This window comes from Megascapheus bottae, chromosome 20 (genome assembly GCF_031878675.1).
Source record: "Megascapheus bottae isolate mThoBot1 chromosome 20, mThoBot2.hap1, whole genome shotgun sequence".
NCBI classification, from domain to species: Eukaryota; Metazoa; Chordata; class Mammalia; order Rodentia; family Geomyidae; genus Megascapheus; species Megascapheus bottae.
This window is the reverse complement of record NC_143528.1, coordinates 21,216,031-21,242,970: the sequence shown is the minus strand read 5'-3', so window position 1 is coordinate 21,242,970 and position 26,940 is coordinate 21,216,031. Positions and strand designations below refer to the sequence as shown.

The window sequence follows — 26,940 nt, the reverse complement described above, 5'->3', positions numbered from 1 at the left end:
TCATGCTTATCATCTTAGCTACTTAGGAGACTGAAATCTCAGGATCACAGTTCGAAGCCAGCCCAGGCTGTGTTACTAGTGAATAGTTCCTAATAATGATCAGCTCAGCTTTGCCCATCAGGGTACTCCTATGTCAGATCTTTTCTCTTGGCCAAGTTTGTTTCCCCAGGAACAACTCAATTGATCACCTTTCTAACAGATATGCGCCCAGCTCCCTGGGTTCTGCAAGTGAAGTGATGACAAGCTTGTGACTCTGTGTGTTCATTGCTCTTTCATCCTCTGTTTTTAGTAAAGAGCTCTTTCAACTGGACCAGCTGCTTGCAAGTCCAAAGTATCTGGTTGAATCTCTAGAGAATAAACCTTCCACTCCTGCCGGGTGGGGACAAAGCAGGTTGGGGCTGTGACTGCTTCTTCACTGAGGGCTGGAGGAGTTCTTCACAGGCATTCCTGCTGTCTGAAGTCCTGCTCTGGAGACCCTCTCTGGAGCCCCTCAGCTATTCCCAGCAGTTGTAGTTGGATTTGATCTGCTTCAAGGCTTCCTATGGTGGATTAAAGTTTCTGTTTTTCAGGCCTAAGTCATAAATCTGCCATTTACTTTGTACCACCCCAGATTTCATTGTTCTCTGCTGACCTGCCTTTTGTCCTTTTTTTTTTGGTTGGTTGTTTTTTGTTTTGTTGTTGTTTATGCTTGTTTTTGAGGCAGAGTCTCTGTATAGTACAGGCTAGTATTTCTGTTTGGCCTGCCTTAGATTCTCCTGGTATTGAGATTGCTACCAAAACCTGGTATTTTCTAGAGGTTTTGTAGGTCAGTGATCAAAACTGTCACTGAAAGTTCCTTACTAATAGATTTTTTTCCTCCAACAGTAAACACTTGAATATACTTTTCCTCTTTGGTATGTGTGTATGTGTGTATCTATATTTACTTTTTTTTTTTTTTTTTTTTTTTGCCAGTCCTAGGGCTTGAACTCAGGGCCTAGGCACTGTCCTTGGTTTTCCTCAAGGCTAGCATTCTGCTACTTGAGTCATGGTGCTACACACAGCCTTTTCTGTTTAAATGGTACCCAGCAATCAAGCCCAGGGCTTTGTGCATGCTAGGCAAGCACCCTACCACCAGGCTATGCTCCTGGCCCTCTGTATTTACTTTTTGTTGTAACATTTGAAGCATACTTTTACTAAAAACAATAGTATCTTGGAGAAATGTATCGTTATCATACATATGAAAATAAATTATTCTACAATATACTTAACATCTCATAAATTTAAATTCCAGTTCCAAAATTCTCTTACAACTTTTTACTTAAGAATTAGGGTTCTGAGCTGGGTGCAGTGGCTCATGCTTGTAATCCTACTTACTCTGGAGACTGACATCTGAGGATCGTGATTCAAAGCCAGCCTGGGCACTAAAGTCCATGAGACTCTTATCTTCAATTAATCACCAGAAAACCCAAGGGGTAGGGCATTAGCCTTGAGCTGAAGAGCTCAGGGACAGTGCCCAGGCCCAGAGTGCAAGCCCCACCACCACCAACAACAAAAGAAAAAGAATTAGGGTTCTGAGGATCAGGAGTTTGGCCTTGCAGTAGAGTGCTTGCCTAACATGCCCGAAGCCCTGGGTTACATTCCTCGGTTACCACATACACAGAAAACACCAGAAGTGGTGCTGTGGCTTGAGTACTAGTTTTGAGAAAGCTCCAGGAGAGTGCCCAGGCAAAAAAAGAAAGAAAGAAAGAAAGAAAAGAAAAAAAGAATTAGGGTTCTAAGATAAACACAAACAGGTCTGCCATTGGTTGCTGCCTCTCTTGAACAGAGAAGTTCCTCAAAACTCTGGATCTTTATTTTGTTTTCCTGTATTTAATCTTGAGTGGTTCAGCACTCTCAAAACTAGAAAAAAGTCTGAAGATAAAGTCCCAGAAGGCTTCTCCTCCGTGGGGTGTTCATGAGTAGGACAAGTTTTGTAATTTTAATGGTTTGTTTCTCTGACTCCAGCACTATTAATCTAAAGCTTAACCATGTTCTTCTTTGTACAGTTCATTAGTACTTAAAATGAAAAAGCAGTATTTATCTTCTTATCAATGATGAATTATATTTAGAATCCTTCTAGCCCACCCCCTTCACCTTGAACTCTTTGCCAGCATTTAGTCCCATGACTTTTGTTTGCTTCAGATTGAATTTGAGTTTAAGCTCAAAGGGCATGCATTTTTGTTTATGACTAAGGGCTGGTCTCTGAAGTTATCAGACATTCCTCACATTCCATATGTCTAATTTTTTTGTGCTTGGAGGATCTGGTGCTATGCCAGAGGAAAATAGAGGCTAGAGAGTAGAAGGAAATACCACCACAGAGAGTCTCCACATAAGTTATAAAAACGCACTCATATGTTTAACTTGCAAAGCAAATGCCAAGCATGGAATTGATTTGTAGCATGTGAGTGTCCTTCCTTAGGCTGCTTAGGAACTTTATTTTATTTTTAGCTTTCTGATATTTAATTCTCCAAATTTCAACTCATGGAGCTTGAAAATTTTTGTGATTCTTTTAGTTGTACTCAAGGTCAGCACAAGGTGTTTTTGTAAAACAAATGGTTGCAGAAAGCAAAGTATCCAGGGAGTATCTTAGGATGATCAATATAGACATAAACTACTGAAAATAGATTCATTGGACAAATGAGTACCAACCACTGTTCTAACGTGTAAAGACTGCAGTGGTGGACAAAACTCTAGAGGAGAAAGGTGATACAAATAAGAAACTACATGAGATAGATTTCTGTTATCTCTGCTGACTTAGCAAAATGTGTAAATTTTAGTGACTTCTGCTAGAAATATCTACTACTTACTCATGTGACATCAAGTAAACTAAAAAATAAAGCAAAAGTAAAATGCTCTGATGTTTTAATTGCTTAATCATTTGCTTGCTAAAAATGTATAAAAAGTAAGAATCAGATTTGTCTTGCCCAAATTCTATACATACCACCAGAATCAAATTAGCTTCTGATATTAATAACTTAAATATAATCTTTGTAACTTTAATAGGATATAATTTAATACAACAAAATTGCATATGGAAATTGTTACATTCCTGTGGTGTTAACCAAGACAAAAGAAAGGCTAAAATCAGGATGTTTTTTCTTCTTAAGCAAGACATTATAAATAAAATATGTGAGCAGATACTGTAGAAACTGATTGTAATCAACATTCCTATGTATATTTAAAATGCTTTATTTCATGCTACCAAAAATATCAGTAACATCGATGAGTGCAGACATAAATTTCGTTTGTGTCCACACAGTCATCTTTGAACTATGAAGCATACTTTCAAGTGTGTGCATTTTCTCTAGCATGAGAGACTGAAGGTACACAGAGAACATCTGACTCATTTACCTTCTCAAAGCTCCTTTGCAAGCAGTCAGACTTGGTTTAATTGTCTGGGAATCTGGTCTGATGCCTCTGTGGTCTTCACCTTCTGGAACGCTAGCACTTAGCCAAGAGCCTCTTCCCCACTCCAAGATCCTGCAAGATCATTGAGAGCCAAATGTTAGATTAGTTCATTTGTATCTTTTGGTGAAAGATCAGACTCTGCTAATTGCTTTACTAGGAAGTTTGTTCCCTTAAATCTGACAGGCATACAGTGTTTATGTATCTAAATCAACATTATGTGTTTATCCAGCCAAGATTGACAGCATAGAGAGCTACTGAAACAATACCAATTTCTCATCATGAGCACTGTGTAAATTCACTGTTAGATTAATTTGCCTTATCTCTAAATTTAACAATAGCTGTGAGACTATAAAAATTAAAACCATAGGATGAAAATGAATCACCAGATACTTCCTCAGAGTCAAAGCTTAGTTCTTACAACTCTGCTCTGAGAGCAGCTGTGACTTTACACTAGGGAGTCTGACTCATATAGCTAGAACTCAGTATGATGTCACTGAGCACTCATTTCAGGAGCAGAAAGCCCAAAGGCTGAACCAGAACACCCCCGTAACCCCCCCCCCCACCAAGTCAGCCACTTTGGCCCCACTTGCTTTCCTGGTTGAGATAGTCTTGAAAACTCTTATGTCTGGGTTGGCCTTGAACCACATCTCCACCTCCCAAGTAGCTGGGATTACATGGGAATCTTCCCTGCCCAGAAGTAGTAACTACTTTTGTGGAGAGCTGCTGGTCAAACAGAATTAGAGGATTATTCGCAATACTTACCATGTTGTTATGAGGATGATACATTCATACAACTTCTTACCAAAATCACTACCAAAAACTATTTTCAAAAGACCACTCATCTGCTGTATAGAGAGGGTAGATTGTAGAAGAACGTGAGTGGAAGTATCGCCAGGTAGGAAGTCAAAATTGCATTCCAGGCAAGAGACATGAGTAGTCTAGAAAAGTTGGGTGATTGGAGGATGGACATACAGGTCCATGATGGATTGGGTACGAGGTTGGGAAGAAGGCCTCCAGGATGCTTGACTGCTAGGTAGAACTTGGGCACCTGGCTTAAGGATAACTGCCATCTTCCAAAAAAGGATTCGTTGGGAAAGTTGTTGTACAGGAAAATTTGTATTTTATAGTTTACATTTGATGTGACACTACTGTGGACTATCCAGTAGATGTTGCTGCTAACAGATTAGGGCTCCATGAAAACATCTGGCTGGAATCACTCACTTACTGGTTTTTGTTGTGTTTTCGTTTTTCCAAGAAACAAGTATTGAATACCATGTGCTATGCTATGTGCTTGGCATACAAAGTTGAAAAACTGGTAAGATCTTAGTGAACTGAGCAGACAAACTGAAAAGGTTGACAGCGTGATGTATTTGAATGGAAAATACAACAGTATTTAGTGGCTTGTAAAATGTCCCTCAGGGGGCAAAATAGTGAAAAAGCGGAAGGAGAAGAGATATTCGAGGTAGAGGGAACTGCATATATGTAAGCATAGGTTTTTGTTAGATTTATCTCCGTTTGACTGGCTGACTTTTCCTTGAATCTCTTAGGCTAGTTCTTAGTAGTTTTTTGTTTTGTTTTGTTTTGCAACTGGCATTGTAAGAATTTGCAGATATTCTGCTCTGAGTTGTGAATAGTGTAGTATTTCTACTCTTTGCCTTCTTGTCTCGTGATTTCCTGGTGTTAATGAGACTATCTTGTTGGTATCAGCTGGTTTTTCTTTCTGCTGATGTTTGGTATTTGTAAAACACTCTGCCAATAACTTTTGCCAACTGTGTCATGAAACCTGCCCATCCCACCAAGCTTGAAGTCTGACGGTTTATTTCCCCTCTCGAAACTTAGGCTGATATAAATGTTTACAGCAGCATTATTTGCAACAGCTAGGAGTAGAAATAATCCAAATATCTAGTAACTAGTGAATAGGTAAGCAAAAAAGATTATTCAAGGGATACAACCTAACTTTTTAGACTCTTAACTGGCTATCTAGTTTCCTCAGCACCTTAAAATATAATTAGTGTTTTACTTACCATAAACAAAATTAATGCATAAGTAATATCTTCAGAGAAATGCCATCTTTAGAAGAGATTAATATGCATAGTATAGTAAAAGCTGCTACAGATCAGTCTGAGATCTGAAGATCAAAGCTCAAAGCCATCCTAGAGAGCTATTATCTCCAATAAACTTCCAGAAAAGCAAAAAGTGGAGCTATAACTCATGTGTGCCCTAGCACCCTGAGTTCAAGCCCCAGGATAAGCACCCCCAAAATTTTTAAAAATAGAAACTAAAAAGAGGGTTGCTACAGATCAATGATGCTAACCAACATAACTTACAAGGACAATTCATCAGAGAAGCAAATAAACAGATAAAAAAAGTTACCAAACTTATTACAAGGTGAGCATTTCTGAACATTCTAAAATCTGCAACTCTCCAGAGTTCAGAATCTTTGAACTCTAACACTTAGAAATTTTTACACTATGAAATCCTACATTGTGCACAAAATTACTAAAGTTATATAACATCAGGCCAAGTATGTAAGTTGTACGTAAAGCAAAAGCTGATTTAATGTTTAAACTTGAATACTATTTCCAGGATATCTCATGTAAATGCAAATATATTTTTTTAAGTCCCAAATTTGGGACACTTCTGGTTGAAGCATTTCAGGTAAGGGATACTCAATGTGGAGTAGTTACCAGATTTCCCTCACCCCACCCAGTATCAAGGGGCCGTGGCATGCAGGAAACACATGCATTCACTTATGTTTAGGATTTGAGTGTTAAATTGGTAAAGCCCACATGGAGGAGCAAATTTGTGAGAATTTTTTGAATGTCAACGTGCCTTTAAGAACACTTCTCTATGTGTAAGCAGGTGTGCTTAATACCTGATTATTTAAAGTTAAGCCGGTTGTGTATCACCTCTAAACAACACTAAAATAATTTTTTTTAAAAAAAGAACACTTCTCTAATGCATCTTAGTATTTTTGTAACTCAAAAATTCACTTATTCTTTCACCAACCATTAGGAGTGCATTGCAAAAAATAGCTTGCACAGCTGTAAATAGAAGTGTGTTCATTGAAACATTGTTTTGTCTGGAAGGAAATGGAAAATTGAGCGTGTCTCAACTGACGTTTTGTTAAATAACAGACTAGGACCCACTCAGTACATCCAGCTACTAAAACACTGAAGTAAATTTATATATATGTGTATAAATTGATTATAAATTAATGAAAATATTCACTGAAAGATTCCTAACTTACTGATTTAACTCTCACAATGTGCATAGTAAGAGCCTGTTTGCATGTTTTCCAAGTGTGACTTGATGGACTGAAAAAATACCAGTAGTTCTTCTACTCTTAGGAATAAGAAGGAAGACTTTAATAATAGTTTATCCTGCTGTTTTATGTATTCTTCATAGTGATATTACCTACATACCTATATGTTTAAGTTATTACATTATGAATTGTTAAATGTATGTGTATGCAGACTTCAAAATAAGTATATAATGTATATATAGTTCATTAAGTATGATTCCAGCTTTGTAAAATACATGCCTTTACAGTGAATGCATGTATCCTATATTTGTTTAAATAAACATGGCAGGGAAGGAAACCTATCATTATTATTCACTAGGATAATCTCCTTGTATTGAGGATAAGAGATTAAAAGTATCCTCCTAGTCCCATAAATTTTGATAAAGGTAATATAGGCTCATTTTAATCATTCAATAACCTCTTTAAGAGAGAAGCTGCCCATCCAGAGGGCGGCAGTCTTTTATTGTGATTGGAGGGTTGTCCCCAACTTTGTCCTTGAAAAGCTCTTATCCTGAACATAATTGGTATTCATTGTTGAGCACAGGTGGGGAATGAGGCAACCTGTTTGTTTGTGTGGACAATAATCTTTTAAGTCCTATTCCTCTCAGAAACATTCCTACCACCTTGGCAGGCATAGCCACTTAATTTCTCAAACTATTTTTTAAACCAAGTAATCTGACAAGCAAATATTTTTTGGCTTTCAACAGAGAGGAGTTCAGGTTAAAGTATTTGCTTGACTACTCTGCTTTCTTCTGTGGAATAAAAATACTTAAAATCTTGCTAACTGACACTTGGAATAAATTTCTGGGTTTCTAAAACATTTGAGATAGCTGTTGCATCTTGAGATAACTGTTGCATCTTTGTAACTAAGTAATGTGTTTTTTAGTCAGGTATTTATTTGCTACATAACTTAATTATTATAAACAAAAATCACAAAACCAAATGTTTTGATGTGATACTGCAAGCTTTTCTCATATCCTCTCCTGCTTGTCAGGTAACATTTATCAGTGATTACTGTAATCAAATGCACTTACTCATTTTGCTTATAGAAATAAAAAAACATTTCTCTCTCTAATTGTCATGTGTTCAGTGAACTATTACTGAAATGTCAGTGAGGTAGGCATTGTGCTGGAGAGGCTGGAAAGAACACGGAGAGACTGCAGTGTGGTTAGATGCCTTGGGTTGGGTGACAGCTTACTCTATTTAGATGTGAGTGGGTGAGATGTGGTTCAGGGAACACTGTGCACAAATAGCATTCCTTGGTTAAATGGAATCAACATTTGTGGTGTTTTATTAAAGCTGCCAAATTGTTTCTTCAGAGGATTGTATTGAGTTACAGAGTCACCAACAGTGAATGAAAGTAACCAATTTCCCTCTCCACATCCTCACCAGCACTCTGTTTCTTCACTGAGACAAAACAAAACAAAAACCTGATCCCTTAATAGCCTTTAAATTAAGCTTAGCCATTGTTTTATTTAGTGTTTCTTTTTATTATTAGCCATGTTGAAGCTTTCCTCATGTTTTATTATTTTATTACCTTCTTCACTGGAGTCTTGACTTTGTTATATTCTTGTTGCTTTTTTTTTTTTTTTTTTGCCAGTCCTGGGCTTGAGCTCAAGACCTGGGCACTGTCCTTGGATTTTCTCAAGGCTAGAGCTCTACCACTTGAGCCTCAGCACCACTTCTGGCTTTTTTCTATGTATGTGGTACCAAGGAATTGAACCTGGGTCTTCATGCATGCTAGGCAAGCACTCCTACCACTAGGCCGAACTCCTGGTCATACTTGTGGCTATTTTTAAAAACAATTTTTTACTCTTTCAAGTTGTTATTATGAAGGTCCAGATGGGTTACAGTTACCTGAGTAAGGTAAACAGTACATTTTTTTTTTTATTTTTATTTTTGCCAGTCCTGGGTTGTGAACTTGGGGCTTGGGCACTGTCCTTGGACACTTTTTGATCAAGACTATTGCACTGCCACTTGAGCCACAGTGCCACTTCCAGCTTTTTCTGGATATGTGGTGCCGAGGAATCAAACCTACGGATAAATGCACGCTAGGCCAGCACTCTACCACTAGGCCACCCTCCCGACCCATTAGCACACTTCCTTTTGGACAGTGTCACTTCTTACCTCACTCTCCTTCAGGCTTTCCCTCCTGTGTCTACCCACAAGTTGTACAGTTCATTTTTCAACACACTTAAAAACAATTTATTGAGGTGAAATCTAGATAATGTAAATTAACTATTCTGAGCAACAGTTGAGTGGCATATAAACATATGTAATGTTGGGCAACCCCCAACCTGCATTTAGTTTCAAAACATTCCCTTCACTCCATTAAGGAGTTTGTCTATTTGTCCCTACCTTCTGGTATCCATAAACGTACTTTCTGTTCTCCTGGATTTATGGGCTGGATGGGACCTGGGACCTTTTGTGCCTGCCTTTTTTCACTTATCCCAGTGTTTTGGAAATTTGCCCCAAGTATACATGTATAAATACTTAATAGCTAAATAGTATTCCATTGCATGGAATACCACAGTATGTCTATTGGTAGAAATTTTGGCTATTTCCATTCCTGTGACTGTTGTAAATAATGCAGCTACTATAGAAATTGCAACCTTTTTCTGTCAAAAGTAGTTGCTGGGCATAAGCACAGCCATTTTTAGCTGCCTTCTTACAGGACACTATTTTAATTGAGACACATTCTATTCTAAAAATTGTGTTTCAAGGGGCTTGGAGACATCAGCCAAGTAAGAATTGTTTTCCTGACAAGTTGCTGCTTTGTTCAGGAGTCCTGATTTTTAACCCCTTTTAAACGAGGCTTTCAGGGAAGGTTGTGAACATTAAGTTCTGATCGTTTGGAATGAAGGGTATTAATGCATTAGGGATAAATCCCAGGCAAGCTCTGCACACACTGCACTGACTATTTGGCCTCTTGTCAATAGCATATATTTCTGCAGAAGTAAAATTCTTGCTTCGTCTAGTACCTTTCAAGCCTTATTCCTGTTTGACACCCCAATAACCCAAGGCCTTTTCAAACACCGTGAACATATATGTACCGGTTTTTGAGTAACTTTTTAAAAAATATTCTTATTGTTAACTGTAAAGGTGATGTATAGAGAGGTTACAGTTATACAAGTCAGGTAATAAGTACAGTAGTTTAAAACAGTGGTTCTCAATGTGTGGTCCCAGAGGCCAGCAGTGCATTAGCAGTGCCTCAGAACTTGTTAAAAACACAAACCTCAGGTTTCATCCTAGATATAATAAAAACTTTTTGGTGGTAGCCTCAGCAATCTGGGTTTTAACAATCTTTTTAAGACAGTTGGGTGTATAGTTGGGTTTGAAAAACACTGGTCTAATCCAGCATTTTCAGGTTGATTCTCGGCATGGAGAAGCCGAGATGCAATTCATAACTTTGGTTTTGCTAACATAAACTTGTGGGGGGGGGGGGCGGGGGAAGTCCTGGCCTTGAGCTCAGGGTCTGAGCACTGTCATTGGGCTTTCTCTAAGCCCAAGGCTTAAGGCTAGAGCTCTACTACTTGAGCCACAGCACCACTTTGGCCTTTTGTATGTATGTGATATTGAGGAATTGAACCAGAGCTTCGTGCATGATAGGCAAGCACTCTACCACTAGGCCAAGCTCCTAGACAAACATCAACTTTTTTAAAAAACTTAAATAGATAGAAAATATAACAAGTTGGAATCATTTAAATAACTTTTTATTTGAAACAATGTATTTATCATACATATCCTTTTACTTAGAAATTGCTGTTAAGACTAAATCATGTAAAAAAAAAAGTTACTTTGTATCTTTGCCCACGTATTTAAAGAATTTTAGAGTTGCATGTCTTCTGAGATATACTTTTTCTTTTGTGATTTTTATTTACTTCCTCAAAGTATTCAAGCAAAGGTTAAAATGTGAAGCTCTAGGTAGCAAGACATATACCCACTACTGCCTTTAGTATTAACATTGACTAGAGATATATGTTTATTTGTCTACATGTATATTTGACTATGAATAGTTTTTTCCCCTCCTATATGGGGCCTTTAAATTAAGATAGTTACATTTATTTTGCAGAAATATGAAAGTTTAGCTAAAAAATTTATATATGTTGAAGCATGTTTGGTATATGACAAGCATGTAATGTCTTATATTATTAGTGCAATGACCATATATAAAATTGGTCTTTTTTGGACATGAAATATTGAAACTTTTTTTTGTGTGTGGGGGTCATGGGGCTTGAACTTGGCTCTTCAGCTCAAGGTTACCACCCTACCCCTGGGCCTGGGTGTTGTCCCTGAGCTCTTCAGCTCCAAGCTACCACCCTACCATTGAGCCAAGCTTCCCATTTTCTAGAGGTTAATTGGAGAGTTTGAACCTTGATCCTCAGATCTCAGCCTCCTGAGTAGCTAGGATTACAGGCATGAGCCACCGCACCTGGCCATATTGAAACTTTTATTAGTAGTATATCAGAGTTCCCAAATAAACAGTATAAGCAATGTGCTCTTTCAAAGGTGGTGAGTCCCTCTCAAGTATTGGCTTTCAAGAGTATATATTCATGAATTGACCTCAGAATCAGGTGTTGGGTGGCAGGTGAAAGTTTGTTTTTGTTTTTTATTTTTTATTTATTTTTATCTTTGCCAGTCATGGAGGGTAAACTCAGGGCCTGGGCACTATCCCCAGATCTTTTGCTCAAGGCTAGCATTCTACCATTTAGAGCCACAGCTCTACTTCCAGTTTTCCGGTTGTTAATAGCAGATAAGAGTCTCATGGACTCTCCTGCCTGGACTGGCTTTGAATCATGATCTTCAGATCTCATCCTCCTAGCTGTTAGGTTTACAGGCTTGAGCCACCTGTGCCCAGCTAGGGGGAGGTTTTAACCTCCTGACACGCTCTAGAATGCAATGTCCCAGCTAGATGGAGCAAATGGTTAAGTAAAGGTCCAGAACAGAGTAGGGCCATAGTGGAGTTTCTTCCCTTGTTTTCCCTCCCCTTCCTTCCTCTCTCCTTTCTCCTTTCTCTCGTCTCTCTCTGTCTCCCCCCCTTCTTTCCACCCCCTCTCCCCACCCTCTCTCCCAGAATAGAAGGCTATGAATATATTCATAAGCTGAGGGAGAAAAAAAATGAAATAATATATAACAGTAGTGTTTCCCATTATCGGATAGCAGGATGGTTTTGTTAGGTATCCTTGATTTTGTTCGTTAGGTATCAGAGCTTGTTGGTCTGTTAATAATTTGTAAGTTATTTATCCCACAAAAATATATGAATATGTATTATTACTGTTACTTGTTGATAGAGTACAAAAGAAATTATACTATCTAGACCCAGAAAATAAAGTGTTAAAAGTCACTTTTGAGAAAATGCTACAGACATTTTTACATTAAAATTTTCAAGAATGACAACTTTTGAGTTATTCACTTTGCTTATAATTACATCTATGCTTTAAAACACAGATGTCTGTCTGTCTGTCTTTTATTTTTCAGTACTGGTGATTGAACCCAGCGCATACATTGGCTGGTCAAGTGCTTTGCCACTGAGCTACATCCAAGCCCTGTTTTTTTTTTTTCTTTTTAACAATGAGAAATGCATACTATCTATTGATCAATTCATAGGCAAAATGAAATTATTTCCAATATAATAAAGTTATAACTTAAAATCATGTGTCTGAAGCTTATAAAACTTATTTCAGGAATAAAAAAAAGCTAGGGGGGAGGGAAAACAGGAGAAAAACATGGGAAGGGGTAACAGTGGTCAAGAAGTAATGTATTCAGTATTTTATGACTGTAACTGTAACTCCTTTATACATCACTCTGATAATAAAATAAAATTTAAAAATCAAAAACTGGGGCTGGGAGTGTTGCCTAGTGGTAGAATGCTTGCTAGCATGCCTTGGGTTCAGTTCCTTGGTACCACATTCAAAAAAGCTGGAAGTGGTGCTTTGACTCAAGTGGTAGAGCTGTAGCCTTGAGGAAAGCCCAAAGACAGTGCCTCAGGCCCGGAGTTTAAGCCCCAGGACTGGCAGAAACAAAAACCAAAACCTCTCATTCTCAGGCTTTCAGCAAGTTACATTGGTGCCAGATAAAACTTATATAAAAATCTCTTTCATTTCTCAAATGTACTATTTTCAGCTCCTCACCTGTCATTTCTTTAGGCTGCGAATGCTTTTTTACAGCCTTGATTTAAAAGAGTGAGGCAAAAAGAATCCTCAGACTGAATCTTGTGCCAGGGACACCTGCCCAGTTAAGAGGTTCACAGTGTGCTGGTGTCAGAGCCGGTAGCCTCATTATAGCATCTGTTTCCAAACTGGTTTGAGAGGTCTGTGTTCTAGTCACCTCCAGGAGAGTTCATGCTACAGGAACTTTGGGGGAGAAAAAGGAACCAGCCCTGCCTTTAGTTCGAAGTTTTAGGGTGTACTTAAATGACTGTTGCAGGCTAGGAATTCTGGGAATTCTTTTCATCTTTTGTTTTCCCAGCATTCTGCAGGTAGATGACACACTTTGTTATTCTGATAAGTAAAATGATTCTGGAAATGACTGGTATTTCAGGCGGAAAGCTATGAGATCTTTGGTATTCATTAGCATGAACAAAAAAGATTCCATAAAATCTCATCTATAAGAGTCAGTACTATTAAATTATAGGAAGTCAGAAGCTATGTTGACACGACACAGCTAATCTATAATGTTAACCTAATGTGGTTGCTCCGACAAAAGCAAAACCGATTGTTAAGTGGGAAGAAGTCAATCTAGTTATGTCTGAGACCTTAGGAAGCCATGTAGTTCACCCATTAATTTAAAAAAAGTATTAAAATAGAATTAAGAGAAAGCCTAAGTTGATCTTATTACTGTGGATACTTCACATGTTTGATACTATTAAAAACTGTGTTGAGCCAGATACTGTGGCTCACACCTGTAATCCTAGCTACTGAGGAAGCTGAGATCTGAGGATTGTGGTTCAAAACTAGCTTAGATAAGAAAGTCTATAAGACTTATTTCCAATGAATCAGCAAACCAGAAGTGGAATAGTGGCTCAAGTCCTAGAGCACCAGCTTTGAGTGAAAAAGTGAAAGGATAGCTCCCAGACCCTGATTTCAAGCCCCAACACACACACACACACACACACACACACACACACACACACACACACACACACACACACACACACACACACACACAGTTTTGTTGAGTGACTGTTATTATAAAATACTTAGAAATAGTTACATGTTTGCCCTTTCTTTCAAAGGAGAGGTTAGTTAATTTGTGGCAAAGGTATTGATATTAGTTCCATGATACTAGTATTTCAATCCTGGGCTGAATTTTTATATTCAGTGGGAAATCTGTCTAGCTTCAAAGCTACAGCCAGATGTCAGACATCAAACATCTTCCTCACTCCACTTGGGCTTCTTTATATTTATTGTAGAGACTTATGTTCCAAATGTTGCAGTTTAAGCAGTGACTCATAATGATACATATTACTCTTTTTTTCTGTATATTTATTCCTGTCCTTAATCTTTTCTTTTTTTTTTTTTGCCAGTCCTGGGCTTTAGCTCAGGGCCTGAGCATTGTCCTTGGACTTTCTCAAGGTTAGAGCTCTACCACTTGAGCCTCAGCACCACTTCCAGCTTTTTTCTATGCATGTGGTACCAAGGAATCGAACCCGGGTCTTCAGGCATGCTAGGCAAGCACTCTACCACTAGGCCAAACTCCCGATGTTCTCCTTAATTTTTTAAATACAGAAATGCATCCCCTGGAAGCAGTCAAGAACAGAAAGGAAATACATTTAGGTACTGAATTTGAATGTATGTGGTTTTGATGGGGAGAATGTCATAGTCTTTCTTCTGGTTTGTTGTAGGTTAACGAAGCCCCTGTCATTTGCTGATTGTGTCGGGGATGAGCTGCCTTGGGGATGGGAAGCAGGCTTTGACCCTCAGATTGGTGTCTACTACATCGATCACATCAACAGTAAGTGTTTCCTTTGTGGTGAAAACAAACATAAGAAAATATCCAAAAATAAAAGAGATGACATTTTTCCAAGTGAATTTCTTTATATGAATGACTAATATGTAGCTGAAATGTCCACTTGGAGATCTGGGCATGTATGGAGAGTTGTGCTGGGGGCGGGGGCAAAGAGGGAGAAAGGATATCTGTTCTGTCTGCCTGTCTGCCTACCAGGTAGGGAATGAATGTTCTACTCCAGTGCAGGTCCAGAGGCCTATGGAGGTCCACAGCCATTGAGTTTCTCTTCCTATGATCCCTGAACCTTTAGAGCAGAGAACCAGCCACTTGTACTTACCCCCCAAATTTTGAGGTCAGGCAACCACCTGGTATAGTTTGGATATCTGGAGAGATTTTTGCTTATCCAGTGACTCTGAAAGATAGCACAGGCTTGGAAAAGCCTCAAACCTCTTTCTTCTTTTTGTTTCCTGATCTCTTCTGGCTTAAAAGATGAAAACATTAGTTTTATTTATTTATTTATTTATTTATTTATTTATTTATTTATTTATTTATTTGCCAGTCCTGGTCTTGAGCTCAGGGCCTGAGCACTGTTCTTGGACTTTCTCAAGGCTAGAGCTCTACCACTTGAGCCTCAGCACCACTTCCGGCTTTTTCTATATATGTAGTACCAAGGAATCGAACCCAGGTCTTCATGCATGCTAGGCAAGCACTTTAACCACTAGGCCAAACTCCCAGCCCCTAGTTTTAAAATCTATAAGGCTAGAGCAGAGAATTAAGAGTTTCTCATGTCCATGAACAACTTTTAAAAACAACATACCTGGTTTATGTATATACATATGTTTACATGAGACCCTTTAAAATGTACTCCAGTTATAGTCTAGTAATTTTACTTTCATAGATTTAGTTAATGTATAATGAATTTCCTATTCCATTTTTATGTTAAAATTATACCAGTAATATTCAATCTTTAGGAATAGTGTAACCACAAAAGTATTTTATACTTATTTATGTATTTATCAGAATTTAGTCAACACTTTGTCATACTTAATAATATTTATTTAATACTTTGTTAGTGATGGCTAATAATTGCCCTTTTTTAAGTATACAATAGATTTTTGGAGAGTCCTTAAAAAGCAAAACTGTAGCTGGGCACCAGTGGCTCATAACTGTAATCCTACCTACTTAGGAGACTGAGAAATGAGGATTGTTATTCAAAGCCAGCAACAAACAGCTGGAAGTAGAGCTGTGGCTCCAGTGGTAGAGTGCTAGCCTTTAGCACAAAAGCATGGTGACAGCATCCAGACCCTGAGTTAAAGAACTAGAACTGGGGGTCAAAAGACTGTATTAATAACTCTACTTTCTTCCAGATAAGTGAGGGTAGGGTGGAAAGGAGAAGCAATCTGAGGTACTTGGTTAGTTTTTCAAAGCACACATATAGCCAGTAATGTTATAGAGAATGTAGGCAGTTGTGTTGTTTGTGGACCAGCTTTCTTTCAAGTGTCTAGTAAGTAGTTTAACATTAAAAAACCCCAAAACATTGCTGAAGCAGTTGCTTCAGTAATTTTTTTCAGTTATTTTATTTTCAGTTGTGGGGCTTAAACTATGGGCTTGGGCAATGTCCCAGAGCTTTTCATTCAAGGCTAGTCTCTACCACTTGAGCCACCATGCCACTTCCCACTTTTTATATAGGGTTTTTAAAAATGACTTTTCTGTAGATTTTATTTCTCTAGAAAAAAAAATTTTAAATGTCATGTGTGTGGGATATGGGGAGGGGTGGTGTTGAGGACCCAGTGCCTTGCACATGCCACAATTTTAATTCTGGGTTTTGCAATAAGCCTAGTTATTGTATTGTTGTATAGAATGTTACTGTATTTCTGTGTATTAGGTTTATTGCTTATTTACTGATTGGCAACCAAATGTCCTATATGAGGCCACGAGACTAATATTAGTAAAGTTCATTTTAAGCAGTCATGATTTATCCAGATGTCTTTATAAGCAAACAGACAGTGGAATCTCTTTTATACTTTCGATATATAGCCAGTGTAGTTGGCTCAACTACATTGGATGGTTCAGCAGAAACAAACTGTGATGGTATATGAGTGCCTATATGAGTTCCCTCAGGTTCCCCACCACCTACACACTCTCTGGCATCTTCATCTAACTGCAAGTCTACCTAAGGATTTCATGACATCTTCTGCAGGGATTTCTTCTTAAGTACCTGACTTTCCTGCTCAAGTTTCTCCTGCCTGTTCCCCTTTCATTTCTCTCTGCTATGAGGATTTCTGTAATCTTCTATTTGTATGCTGCAGGTCTGCTTGGGTGATAATGTCAGTTATTTCCTTCAGGCTGTTGGCTTCTTGAACTCTTTTCCCGAGTTCCAGATGCATATATGTGATTCCTTACTATAAGGTTCCTCCCAGTCTATTCCCCCCAGCCTCTGCATTTTTCTTTCCTGCTTTACCCTGGCACTGGAGGATCCCACAGCAGCACCTTGTGCTTCCCTGGCTTTCTGCCTTTGTTTGTATCTGTTGGGCCAGCCCCAAACCTCTGTGCTGAAACCCTGGGTCTTCTCCTTTGACTGACTGCCACATCCTTCTAAGGTATTTCTGTTCAGGTACTACTGCTTCCCAAAGGCCTTCTTAGACACCCCCACTCCACATCCCAGTTCAGGATGAGGTGCCTGCTCTTCTAATAATACTGTGTATATAAGAATTGTTTTAATTGAGCTGGGAGTTTAGCCTAGTGGTAGAGTGCTTGCCTAGCATGCACAAAGACCTGGGTTCGATTCCTCGGCACCACATACACAGAAAAGGCCGGAAATGGTGCTGTGGCTCAAGTGGTAGAGTGCTAGCCTTGAGGAAAAAGACCAAGACAGTGTTCAGGCCCTGAGTTAAAGCCCCAGGAATGGCAAAAAAAAAAAAAAAAAGTGTTTTAAAACATCTTTATGTTACATTGAGATTTATTTGCATTCTTTCCTCACTAACTCAAGAGTTCCTTTATATCTTTATCTTTGGTGAAATGTTGAAGGTACTTTGTTAACTAAGAAAATAATATATTTACATATATTAATGCATATGTAATAAGTACATATAAATATACTTTCATATATTTGTATGATAGACTTATGTATATGTGTGTGTTCACATGAATGTCTATTTTTCATCAGAGCTCTACCACTTGAGCCACAGCACCACTTCTGGCTTTTTTTCTATGTATGTGGTACCAAGGAATTGAACCCAAATCTTCGTGCTTGCTAGGCAAGCGCTCTAGCACTAGGCCAAACTCCGGGCCCTCATCAGGCCCTTAAGAATTATTCAAATTATAGTTTTCAAGACTTATAGTAACTCACCGGACCAGGTGGCTCACACCTGTAAACCTTACTACTCTGGAGGCTGAAATCTGAGGATCGAGGTTCAAAGCCAGCTCGGGCACGAGAGTCTTGAGACTTATCTCCAGCTAATCACCAGAAAACTGCAAGTGGCTTTGTGACCCAAATAGAGCACTAGCCTTGAGCAAATGAGCTCAGGGACAGTGTCCAGGCTCAGAGTTCAAGCCCCATGACTGGGGGAAAAAACAAAACAAAACTCATGTAAGTCATGTTCATATCACGTAAGCCTTCTAATAATTTAAACTATATTTATATGTGTATTTATTTATTATTGGAACTGGTGCTTGAACTCAACATCTGGGAACTGTCACTTAGCTTCTTCACTCAAGGACGGTGCTCTGCCTCTTGAACCACAGCTCAACTTCTGCTTTTTTGCTGCTTAGTTGGGTATGAGTGTTATGGAATTTCCCTGCCTAGGCAAACTGCAAACCATGATCTCTCAGATCTTAGCCTCCTAAGTAGCTAGAATTATACACATGAGCCACTGGTGCCCAGAAGGAATTAGAAGTGTATTTCAAATATAAACTATGCTTAAGAAAGCACCATTCTTGATAATCAGAATATAAAATGTCAAGTCTACTACTTTGCTTTGGTATAAAACTTTTGTAATTCCATGGATTTACTCAGCCCTCGATTACCCAAATCACCTGCAGCAAGTAGTTTACATACTGAGAAGGATCTGGTCCATTATCTCATTAATCTTCAAGACATTCCTGCAAAGTAGTTTGGAGAACAAATGGTATTATCTTTTCATCACAGCTGGTCCACACATATGTTTTGTGTTTTGACATTGTATAGTTTCAGCATTATTTTTCTCTTTATTTAGATTAAAAAATGGGATAAGGAATGTTTGGCTAGTTAATACTATTCCTACAGAACACTCGTAAATATTAGAAGTAAAAGATTTGACCTTCATAGAGATTGTTACTTCTGGTGGTGTTTTTTTCTTAGTGTTTGTTCTTACAGTGGGTTTGTATAATTGGGGTTTGGGGGTTGTTTGCATCTACCTAGAAAATAATTACAAAGTAATTATGATATTGGTACTATAACTAGAAAGATAACATTTTTTTTGTTAGAATTGCACTATGATTTTTTTCTTTTTCCTAGTAACTGAGATGGTGTACACCTTCATGATCTACACAGATACTATATATTTATGGATTCTGATAAGTGTTTCGTCTTTCCTAACTCCTACCTTATAGAGGATGTAGGACATTTCTGTCATCTGGTGAATTCTGTCCTGTTCTGTCCTGTATAAGATAAATCTTAGCGAATGATTTAAAATAAAGTTAATTTTGCAATTGTTGAATCTTTTTAAGCAATGAAAATTTAATCCTAGGTAATTTTCTTTTTCTGTTCTATGATTGTCATTTATTTCTTTTATAGTTTTCAGGCATCTTGCTAGCTATTATATATGTGATTTCCTTAAGCAGCTTTCATGTATTTGTCTTTTCTTTTCTTTTCTTTCTTTTTTTTTTTTCTATTGCTATTCCTGGGTCTTGAACTCTGAGTCTGGGTGCTGTCACTGAGCTTTTGTACTCAGAGCTAGCAGCTCTATTACTTGAGCCATAGCTCCACTTATGGCTTTTTGTGTTAATTGGAGATAAGAGTGTCACAGACTTTCCAGCCCAGACTAGCTTCAAATTGTGATCCTTAGATCTCAGCCTCCTCCCCACCTAGGATTACAGATGTGAGCCACCAGTACCTGGCCTGATTGTGATTAGCTTCCTGAATGCAGGGATTACAGGTATGCTTCACCATGCCTGATAAATATTCATCACAATAATGTGTTTTGTTTTGTCAAATAGGTCCTTTGTTATTTTATTTATTTATTTAACCAGTCCTGGGGCTTGAACTCAGGGTCTGCGCACTGCCCTTGAGCTTTCTCAAGACTGGCACTCTACTATTTGAGTCACAGCACCACTTCTTGCTTTTTCTGTGTATGTGATACCAAGGAATCAAACCCAGGGCTTCATGCATTCTAGGCAAGCACTCTACCACTAGGCCACTTTCCTGGCCCAGTCCTTTGTTAATTTAATTCTGTTAAATTTTGATAGAAATTTTAGTTCTAAGGCAGCAAGGTGGCTCACTCTTGTAATCCTAGCTACTCAGGAGGTTAAGATCTGAGGATTAAGGTTCAAAGCCAGCCCGGCACAAAAGGACCTGAGACTCTTATCTCCAGTTAACCTCTTAGAAAAGTGGAAGTGGGGCTTGGCTCAAGGGTAGGATAGTAGCCTTGAGCTGAAGAGCTCAAGGACACCACCCAGGCCTAGAGTTCAAGCCCCATGACCCACAAAAAAAAAAGGAAGAAAGGAATTTCAGTTCTAAAATTTTTACTTTTAAATATGGTTTCTATTTCTTTTACTTTTTAAATTATTATAGAGGTGATGTACAGAAGGGTTATAGAGTTACAGTTACGTAAGTTGGGTGAAGAGTACATTTCTCCTCCCTCCCTCCCTCCCTCCCTCCCTCCCTCCCTCCCTCCCTCCCTCCCTCCCTCCCTCTCTCCCTTCTTCCCTCCCTTCCTCCCTCCCTCCCTCCCTTCCTTCCTTCCTTTTTTTTTTTTCCTTCCAGTCCTAGGGCTTGAGGTCAGGGCTTTTGTTCAACGCTAGCATTCTACCGCTTGAGCCACAGCACCACTTCTGACTTTCTGTTTATGTGTTACTGAGGAATTGAACCCAGAGGCAAGCACTGTCATTGAGCTTCTTTCTCAGCTAAGAGTACATTTCTTTTTGGACAGTGTCACCCCTTCCCTCATTCTCAGTTTTACAGTGTCTATTTCTTGGCTAAGAATATCTGACTTTTCCATTCATTTTATAGTATTTGCCCATACTTCATGGCATGATTTTAATGGCGGTTTCCAGGATTTTAATAACTGTCATCTCAAGGTTGGCTTGTGTTGATAGCTTATGCCTTAAATATTCCTGATTCTGTGTTTGTCAAATAATTTGGGATAGTATCATTGACACTGTTCTGTTATGTAGGATGAAATGTAAGTTCTTTCCCATCTTTTGTCGGCTCTTATTATTCTAAGGTCAGTTTAGTGTTCAAAGCGTGGAAAGCTATTTTGATTTACCTTGTGTTTGTATTGACACAAAGTGACTAGGATCTGTTTGGCTGTCAAGACTGTTCCAGTTCTCCAGATTTTCATGTGTAATATATTTATTCAGAGGTTCAGAGGTAAATCCATACACAGATTTAAAGGCTCCCTTTCTCAAGTCTGCCTGCCTGGTCACTTTTTTTTCCCCATATATTTTTTTTATTTTAATTAATAGAAGGGTTACATTATATTCATCAGATAGAAGGTACATTACTTCACAAACATTGATACCCTTTCTCATGTCTTAGACCCCATTTCCCTCCCCCCACCCCCTCCTCTCATCTTTTTTTATGGAGGAGTAAGTCTTTTCTGTTTACCAAGTCTTTAGCCTTGCTGCAATAAGAAAGAGTGTCTTGAAGATACAGTATGAAGGATATGTGAGATTGTGGAGGGATAGAACAACCAAAGTAGGAAGCTGTTTGATTTCCTACCAATCCTTCTTGGTCTTAACTTCGATGCTTGTGTGTTTTCTGTTCTCCCATTTTAGTTGTACTCTGCAGGGCAGATTGGATGGTATGTGCTCATTCTATATTACTCAGAACTAAACTCTATTGTATTAGTGTTGAAGTAACACATTGTGTTGCAATTGGATGAAGTTTTCTCCATTTTATGCAATATTTTATACAGACTTGATTCCTATAGATGTAGCAAAAAAAAAATCTTCAATTGCAATTCTGTCTTGTTTTCAAACTTCCTTGGGCAGAAAAGCTGTTAAGATAATTAAGAAAGAAACATTCTAGATACTTAACCTAGTAAGATAATAGGGATACTAAGCTTTGAAAATGTGACAATTTGCATATTCTGAATATTGGTAAAATCTAGGGACATTTCAGGCATCCTTTTCTGTGAACCTGTTAAGTGTTCAGATGGTGCCTCCTTTTTCTCATTAGATCCACACAGTCCTTTTGAGGGTTTTTAAAACTTCTCATTCCCCAAGATGTGACGCTACTCTGTCCCACAGAAGGCTGTCTTCTACCTAGCACATACAGTTTCTATGTGAATTCTGGCTCTCCTGTCTATGTCTGTGCCTCAGATTGTCTTAATCACATGTCAGACTTTCCCAGTAATGAAACTGTTCTGCTTAGTTTTGCTTTCAAAATAAAAAGAGAATTGGGTACAAGTGGCTCATGCCTATGATCTGAACTACTCAAGAGGCTTAATATGAGGAACTGAGTTAGAAGCAGGCCCAGCTTGGGCAAGAAAGTCAGCAAGACTCATTTCCATGGCTGAAAGTGGAGCCATTGCTCAAGTGATAGAACTCTAGCCTTGAGCAAACAAGCTCAAGGACAGTGCTTAGGAACTAAATTCAAATCCCAGTAGTGGGATGTGTGCATGTATGTACATGAAACACACACACACACACACACACACACACACACGGAACATAGAGTAGCATAGTTAAAGCATCACCCTTGCAATGGAAGGAGTAGCATTAGGCTGGTTTCAAGGATGTAGCCACGATCACCTTAGAAAGTGCTTTCAGCTCATATCCAAAGAATGCCTTAACCAGACTTGGGGAAAGATGGGTAGGTGTGCAGGAAGAGTTCGAAGTTGGGAGAAGGGCAAGCTGCTTCTTCTTTTTTTTTTTTTTTTTGCCAGTCGTGGGCTTGAGCTCAGGGCCTGAGCACTTGGACTTTCTCAAGGTTAGAGCTCTACCACTTGAGCCTCAACACCACTTTCGGCTTTTTTTTCTATGTATGTGGTACCAAGGAATTGAACCTGGGTCTTCATGCATGCTAGGCAAGCACTTTAACCACTAGGCCAAACTCCCTGCTCCAAGGGCAAGCTTCTTAGAAGAAGGAGCACCGCAGGGAAAGCAAATGCCTTTTAGAGACTAGAGAACAGAACTTGATGAAAGAAATAATAATAATAAAAAAAATTGAATGACTAGAGGAATGGTGAATGATGGCTATTTACAACTAAGGATGAGAGCTTCTTGTCTAGAATCCTCACTGACCTTTGTAATTACTATCTGGTCTATGGGACTATATTTTTTCAGCCAAAAGAAACCTTTTTTTTTTCTCCAAATTGCCTTGATGCTTAACCATAACTTCAGTCAAGAGAATTCTGTCATTCTAAGTATAAAATTGTTTTGTTTTAATTCTCACACAGTTTCCTACATATGTTTCTTGAAAGAATGATCATGCCTAAATATCCTGCGTCTCCTATTGCTTCTTAGTAGATGACTAATCGTTATCTGTATAAATACAAACTAAGTATTTGAGCTGTTACTGTATGAAAAGGAAGGAGGTAAGGCAAGATACATCCATTTCATTATTCTTCTGAGCACAGCAGGAAGAATAGAATTATGCATTACAGACAGAAATGATATTCATTTGAAGAGTCTAATGTTATCTTCATAGAAGCTCTGTGTCTTCTCTCTAAAGTTCCACATCTATAAAACTGATGGAATGTAACTTCCCTTGAGATGCATGATATTTGAGCATGTGTAATTTATTACTTCTCTAATATAGTAGAGAACATGTAAATTATATTGCATTATAATATAGTGATCTCTCAAGGCCAGTAGGTCTCAATAAAAATACCATATTTGTATAATACACTTTCTTTGAGTGTTTACATTTAATAAATATTCTTTTCAGATCTGTTCAGCAAACATAAGGGATGGAGATGAAGCACAGTCTTAGTTTATGAAGCTTTCTTCAAAGGTGCCTTTGGGAACCCTTTATTGTAGTTCATATTTGATCTGTGCAGTATTTCAGAAATACAAATGTTTCTTGTTGAATCTCTTGTAACAAAAAGTATTTAAACCAGTCTACTGGGAACATTTCTATTGACCTATGCAAAAGAAATGATGATTATCATTGTATAAAATGCTGCTTTATTATCCACATTATTTATTTGTGAATCGGTCAATTTTTGTTTTTGTGAGTCATGGGGCTTGAACTTGGTCTGAGTGCTGTCCCTGAGCTCTTCAGCTCAAGGCTACACCCTACCCCTGGGCCTGGCATTGTCCCTGAGCTTTCCAGCTCAAGGCTACTGCCTTACCCTTGAGCCAAGCCCCACTTCTCATTGAGAGGCTAGTTGGAGACAAGAGTCTCAGGTCCGTTTGTGCCCAGGATGGCTTTGAACCTTGATCATCAGATCTCAGCCTCCTGAGTAGCTAGGATTACAGGTGTGAGCCACCACGCCCAACTTTCCATCAATGTCCTTACCAGTATTCTGTGACCGTTTTGCTATGGACATATAATGTTGGAAGTAAGTATGGCAGTTCCTCAAGATGGAGAGAAATGTGATAAGCTGAAACCTCCAAAGAAGTCTGGAGAGAGAACACTGAGAGCACAACGTTAAAATATTTTAAGTATTTTATATGCATTTCAATTTGTATTATGCCTTCACTTGATCTGACCCACACTAGAGGAGCATGAAAACCTACACTTACAAATCTTCTAGGTGATGGCTTCTTTGTTTTGAGCCAGATTACATGCGTGTGTTCATAAATACCAGAAATTGATATAAATACTAAATATTAGGATACCCAGAGAAACATGCTATAATGAATATATGAAATTAGAAAATGTTGGCTCTTATTTCATGTCTGCCTATCTTCCATATTCTCTAGATGGCTGAATTACCCCCTTCCCCACCCCCGTAGTGATGGTCCCAAAGATTACTCATACAAATTTGCATGGGTTGTATTGGCTTGGATTCTTCCAGAACCAGACAGAAAACCAAGAACATAGATGATTTTTGGAGGAAATTCCAGAATAAACCAATAAGGAAATGAGGACAGAGAGGAGGAAATGTAAACACAGATTTTATTTCTGTGAATTCTCAGCCTCCACATGATGGAGGTACCTCTAGAGTATAATTTATATCTCCATCTTTGTTCTCCCAGGAAATTTTTTTTTTTTTGGTCGTTCCTTCAGTGATCAGTGGCGATAGGTATGCCATCTTCAGTGCCTAAACATAATTCCTGGAATTCTTTCAGGATGCACCAAGCATTGTCTTTGAAAACTGGTGAAATCTGGGGAATGGTATACAGACCAGTAAGTGAGATCAGGAAAACTACTTTGCCTTCCACATCTGATTCAGTCAAATAATCTCAGAGTTTCACGGCTAGCTGATACCAGAAGCAGTAATAGATTCCATGTGGTCGTACTCCAAGCCATGGTTCTTTTCAGAAGCTAATGGTAGCAAAGAATGTTACTTGAGTTGAAGTCCAGTTCCCATTGCACCTCTTTATTCTCTTTATTGTAGTCAAAAAGCCTGAAGGAGAGCTATGGCTCAAGTGGTAGAGCACTAGTCTTGAGCACAAAAGCTCAGGGACAGGGTCCAGGCCCTGACTTTAAGCCCCAGGATTGGCGTGCATACACACACACACACACACACACACACACACACACACACACACATTAAAATTTAGAAATGTAAAAACACATATAGGAAATGTAAAGCATAATACCACTAAATTTAATAGCAGGCAATAACTGAATAAAGTTTCTGCGAAGATTGCAAAACATTTCTGAGTGTCTCAGGCTGCGGTAGTCAGTGGAGAAGATGTGGAGAAGTGCCTACATAGAGGGCATGAGAGGTAGGTATCTAAGAGCCTGCCTCTGGATTTACAGTTAGAATGCATTGTTGACAAAGACTAAAATTGGGGGTGGGGATGCTAGAAGATGAAGATTAAATTAAATAAAAAGCTATACATAAAATAAAATCTCTACCCTACCTAATATATTTTCAGAAACCACACAGATAGAAGATCCAAGGAAACAATGGCGAGGCGAGCAGGAGAAAATGCTCAAGGACTATCTCTCAGTGGCTCAAGATGCACTTAGGACACAAAAGGAGCTGTACCACGTGAAAGAGCAAAGACTGGCTTTGGCTCTAGATGAATATGTACGGTTAAATGATGCCTATAAGGAAAAGTCAAGTTCTCGCACAAGCTGTAAGTATGGTCTGGCTCTTTAGGGGTGGGCATAGAATTTTATTTTATTAAAAATTTTTCTTATTGTATAGAGGGGTTACAGTTATATTTGCCAGATAGAAGGTGCATTATTTCTCACACATTGATACCCCTTTTCATGTTTTTGATCCCATTTCCTTCGGGCATGGAATTTTAGATGGAATTTTATACTTCTGTGAGGTTTAATTTTGAGCCCTTTTCCAGCCCATGGAAGAAAAGCTTCTAACCCATGAGAGGTAAAGGCACCCTACAGATTTCCAATAACACCTCTAATCTCCATTCTAGATGGAAATCTTTTTTTTTCTGCCTGTCCTGGGGTTGAACTCAGGTCCTGGGTTCTGTTCTGAGCTTCTCTGTGCTCAAAGCTAGTGTTCTACTACTTGAACCACAGCTCCACTTCCAGCTTTTTCTGTTTATGTGGTACTGAGGAATTAAATCCAGAGCTTCATGCATCCTAGGCAAGCATTCTACCACTAAGCCACATTCTTAGCTCTTAAATCTCCCCATTTGTGGATGATACATACCATTTGGGGTCTCTGCCTAACTGCCTTTTATTCACTTTTGACTTTGGGTCTTTGGTTTGGTTTGGTTTTTGGTTTTTTGTTATTTTTTTGTTTGTTTGGGGGCCTGAACGTAGGATCTAGGCACTGTCCCTGAGACTCTGTGCTCAAGGCTAGCGCTCTTACCCCTGAGCCACAGTGCCACTTCCAGTTTTTGAGTAGTTTATTAGAGAGAAGAATCTCACGGGAACTTTTTCTGCCTGGGCTGGCTTTGAACAGCAATCCTCAGATCTCAGCCTCTTGAGTAGCTAGGATCACAGGCGTGAGCCACCTGAGCCTGGCCTT

At 38.7% G+C, this 26,940-nt stretch overlaps 1 protein-coding gene across 2 annotated transcripts in view; it reads left to right on the top strand.

Annotated features, from left to right (window-relative positions):
• Positions 1-26,940, top strand: part of Wwc2 (WW and C2 domain containing 2) — a 163,522-nt gene that overhangs the window by 65,028 nt on the left and 71,554 nt on the right. For both annotated transcript variants that reach the window (XM_090354153.1, XM_090354152.1), the window contains exons 2-3: positions 14,574-14,683; positions 25,874-26,077. In XM_090354153.1, coding sequence (XP_090210279.1) covers positions 14,574-14,683; positions 25,874-26,077 — 314 coding nt within the window. The remainder of the gene's footprint in view (positions 1-14,573; positions 14,684-25,873; positions 26,078-26,940) is intronic.